Raw genomic sequence first — 4646 nt, forward strand, 5'->3', positions numbered from 1 at the left:
TTAACACAGGAGTTTATTTCTCTTCTCCTAAATGCTGTTCAACGCTGATATTTGGCAAAACTTTACATTAGAAGAAGTCAATCTTGAAAAACAAAAGTAAATGAAAGAAATTTTCACCAAAAAGTTGAAAACATGAAACAAACGTTTACACTAATCCTGGATTAAGTTGATCGGCTTTCGAACAACCGGGCCCAGGGTGCTTGCGAACGATGTAAACGGCACAGAAAGCCAGCCAAATGTCCTTTATTTGATTGTATAAACAAAATGACGAGAGACAAGCGATAACAAGCTAAATTCTCGGGCTTTGTATCGTGTTGAAAACAATTTCGATCTTTGAAAACTCCAGTTCTGTTCTACAGTGTAATACCGTCTCATATTTTGCGCGTTCTCTTGACCAAATATGGTAAAATGACGTAATAGTGGAATAATTAAGTATAATAATTAAAGCAGACAACAAACAAAACTACCACAGCTGAAGTTATTGTTATCACAAATTTATTCAGGAGTAATAACCTAAAGAGGGCCATTGCTACAGGAAAATCCAAGGTTATTTATTACCAATGTGAGCTTTATAGTGCCATCAACACAATTAATGCTGATGAATGACAAATCCTTTTGGCATTGTATTAATATTGCTCTCAAGATTGGCTCGCTACCCAAACCAAAAACGAAAAAACTAAAGAACAGATAAAAATAGACCTTTTTAATGATGGCCAAATAAAAATATCCCTTTGCAAATAATGGTACTTATTATTCAACGCATTGTGACATTGTCCAAATATGGTCAGAGCGAGCTCAATATTCATCGTGTGTTCCTAACCTATATCCTGCGGTATACGTAATTTTGTGTGTCGCAGAGAAAAATGGTAGTTTTTCCAGCTTTTTTTCCCAATAAACGAAGAAAATTGTGCTGTCATCAATATGATGAATAATGAAACAAAAATTATCATCCCACTCAATCTTGCGGAATATTGCCTGATTTTAGCCAACTCGGTCAATGGCGTGGTCGCCTAAGTGTCAGGCGATATTCCGCTTGATTGCGCGGGATAAGTGTTAAATGACAAGCCTTTTACAGCCTCACTATATTCAAAAGAATATGTAAACCAAATTGAGGCTACTAAAATAAGTAGACATGAATTTTAAGAAACTGATCAATAGAAGCTAGACTGTATTCAAATACCTACTGGACCACCCAAAGTTCTCATGCAATATAACTTTTTGTCATTTTTTCGAGTGTCTAATATTGTAGAGAGAGAAGACTACACATGTAAAGTTAGTTCTTGACCTGAGTTTATTAAATTGAACACAAGGCAACTCACTGTTTCAGCCGTTCCTTTCAAAAATAAAATTCAAAGTAAATTGTTCATTCAACGAAGAAAAAAATTAATGGCAAATTGTTGTGCATAAAAGAACATAGACTACTTTGATGATTCTTAATTAAGATCAAAATCAAAAATTTAAATCTATAATATTTTAATGGGACATAATTTTTCAGTGAGTGATTAACCCATTGACGAGTAAAATCGCCTGACGTTAGACAGAGCAAAATACTAAGTATGGCAGGTTTAGGGGTGAATGGGTTAATTAAACACCAAACACCGAATATAATTTAAAATCTAAATAACTTATTTACAATCCTTTGTTCCTTAATTAATAAAGGTAAGAATATAATTTACAGGAAATTACATAGTGCTCCACCATCAAAAGAAAAAAGAGAGAGAACACGACACATGCTCAAACCCTTACCAGAAGGGTTTTGAAAAGAGCAAGACAGATAAGGGGATGATCCCTTCATTAGAAAGATTCTATAGGGAAAAACTAATTTTTAGCTTTGGTTTACATGCAGAAATTCTGGTTGGGGTTATAATTTATATTTAACAATTATAATGATTGATTGAACAAAGTTGTTGTCCCTAGAACTATGATTGTCCAAGTGAAACAAACATTTGCAAGGTGCTATCTTCCCAAACTATGGCTAAACTTGCATGTAAGCCAACATTAATACAGAAAACATGTGCTACTGAGATGTCCCCCAAAGTAAGTTCACACTGAGTTAACCTTATTTGACATGGTCAAGTTAATACCTGTCATACAACAAGAACAGCTTTAGTAGTTCAGCAAGACAATTGAAGGGGATGTTGCTGTTGTTCACAACCGACCTGGTTTCCTAAAATGAGTGAAAATTAACGGCCTGGCAGTAAACATAGTAAAATCTCAGTGTAACTCTTAGGGTGCAAATGGTTAATTTATCTCAGAGACCACATAGGTTATAAATCTAGAGTGAACCCTTAAAAAGCTAAACTAGACCCCCATGGAAGGGGTAGTCTGTCCTCAGCATCAACTACTTAGTGGTAGTTTTTCAGTCAGGAATTGTGTAAGCAGATGATATAAATGCTGTGAAGTTCCACCACCACTGAGTCCGTGGTTCTTGTCAGGGTAAAACTGTGTACAAAAAGGATAAAAACAGCACTTGACTCAGAACAGACTGTGCCTGGATCACAAGGGTACATACAGTAAAGGCAGGGAGGAGAGCTACAATGTAGTATGTTACTTGTAATAATTCAAATGTTAAGTTTTTTCGTAAGGAAGTCAGTCAGTAGTTGGAACAAGTGGTTTTGTGTCCGTTTTCCAAGTATTCCGTGGTTCTTGTCAGTGTAAAGCTACCAGAAGAAAAAAACAACATGTAAATACAACATTGCAAAAACATAATGATAATGATAATAATAATAATAATAATAATAATAATAATAATAATAATAATAATAATAATAATAAAATAGGGTAGTTCTAACATTTGAGTATACAAAATCATTAAGTTTGATCATTCAAATGAAGCTACATGTACCAAGCAGTACTTTCCTGTGATGCTGTTTATTAGGCCGTGCATACTAGTTCTAAGGATTGATTCTAAAAGGAATCCTCATTCAAGTCAAAGCTTACGAGCAGCACTTTTTCATTCTGGTGCTGCTAACTTTTTCAATTTATTAGTTGTATATGGTATTTGTTACTTACTTGAACTTGATATTTGACTCCAGCCTTGGTAAGAGCAGCTACAAGTTGAGCAGTATTCTGAAAATGTACATTATCTGAAGAAGAAACGATAATGAAATACTCTCACGTTTCTTTCATGTTTCCCCCTTCATATTGATAGTATTACAAATAAAACATTTTGTCCAAAGAGGACTTCACAGTTAAAATGCATTGACACTAAACTCAGGATAATTATAGCTCCAATACCAAGATTCAACTCTGAGACAAATCTGATTTTCACTACTGTTCTATCCTGTTAAACAACATTAATAACAACTCTTTTTTCAAATAGTGAATACCACTCACCATCCCCTGTTCCATGCACAACAAGGAAGCTTTCACTCTGGAAGTTTTTAGCCAGAGGTAACACAGATGATATCTGCAAAATAATGGTAACCAACATTTTAAAATTTAAGTAAATGCAAAAAAAAAAGAAAAATGTTGTTGAGTATCTTTAGGAAAGAAGACTATCGCTCTATCCTTGGCAATGCAATGGACCCTTGATGCACCATTACCTTGGCAACCAAAAATGATTTAAGGTGATTCCCTTGTTTTGCAGCACGCACCTCGTACTGCGAATAACATTGCGACTTCGGAGACGGCGGCGTTTCACGCAGGCCATCTGAAGAGAGGCAACAATGGCCGCTTTTGCTGTTCAAGAGCTTTTAAGTGCAAATATCATGATAATTCTTCTTGGTTAAGAAGGTGTGGTTTTGGAACTCTCCCCAGTCTTTTCGCAGAAAATGATCATTTTGAAGCCGAATTTGCCCCTCTGCCATCCATTTATCATTGTGTTGCGAAGAAACGAGCACGGTGACCACCCATTTTTAATGGTTTTATTTACTCATAATAGGTACATGGAAAACATATTTGAAGGAGAAATAGAAGTTGTAGTATAATTAATATTTGGTCACTCAACAGCTAAGCACCAACTTGAAAATGAATTGATTTCCAGTTTAAGTAAAGGTGGCACTGAGTCCCAGAAAAAGAACAGTTACATAACAAAAAGATGGGGTCACCGTGCTTGTTTTTGTGCTGTATGCCCTTTATTCTAAGTGTTTTTTACCGAATTACACGAGAAGCGTTCAAAACTAGATCAACTGGAAAAATTGTTGTTATGTAGCAAAAGCTACTGAATATTACTGAAAACTTGAACCAACTTGTTTGTCCAGGCTATAATCTTTAAGTAAAGTGACTTCAAATTTTTCCATCTTACAAAGAAATGTAAGCAAATTGGGCCGCTACAGTCATCACCTTGTGCTCAGTGTTGGGCTCCAGATGCAGTTTTCTGTCATTTATATGCAAATTAAACATGATGATATTGGCAGACTAACTGCAAATGTCCCCAATTGACATTACCTCATATCCATTGTGATTTTCCTGTGGGGTGAGCATGTATCGTTCTGTGTATATTGAATCTGAAACACCAGATGAATCAAGGCGCAACCATTAAAACAAAGCCCACTAAGCTGTACTTACAAATGTACATGCGGCTAAACACTTCTCCAGCTAACAATTTTTAGTTGTTGTCACTTACCATAGTATCTCCAGTCTGTAACAGGTGCCACAGCCATGCCAACCTTAAACACACCAGAGTTCTGACCAAGAACATATGA

The 4646-nt window shown here is 35.6% G+C and overlaps 1 protein-coding gene across 1 annotated transcript in view; it reads right to left on the bottom strand.

The window, feature by feature from the left end:
• Positions 1-2302: 2302 nt before the first annotated feature.
• LOC137985671 (prolyl endopeptidase FAP-like) overlaps positions 2303-4646 on the bottom strand; it is a 33229-nt gene continuing 30885 nt past the window's right edge. The window contains exons 23-27 of the mRNA XM_068833331.1: positions 4568-4646; positions 4390-4448; positions 3337-3409; positions 3013-3086; positions 2303-2442 (exon numbers count right to left, since the gene is read on the bottom strand). The exon at positions 4568-4646 is cut by the window's right edge and continues 21 nt beyond it. Of these exons, the coding sequence (XP_068689432.1) occupies positions 2338-2442; positions 3013-3086; positions 3337-3409; positions 4390-4448; positions 4568-4646 (390 nt within the window). The 3' untranslated portion in view covers positions 2303-2337. The remainder of the gene's footprint in view (positions 2443-3012; positions 3087-3336; positions 3410-4389; positions 4449-4567) is intronic.

The sequence above is a fragment of the Montipora foliosa genome, chromosome 14, assembly GCF_036669935.1.
Source record: "Montipora foliosa isolate CH-2021 chromosome 14, ASM3666993v2, whole genome shotgun sequence".
Lineage (NCBI taxonomy): Eukaryota > Metazoa > Cnidaria > Anthozoa > Scleractinia > Acroporidae > Montipora > Montipora foliosa.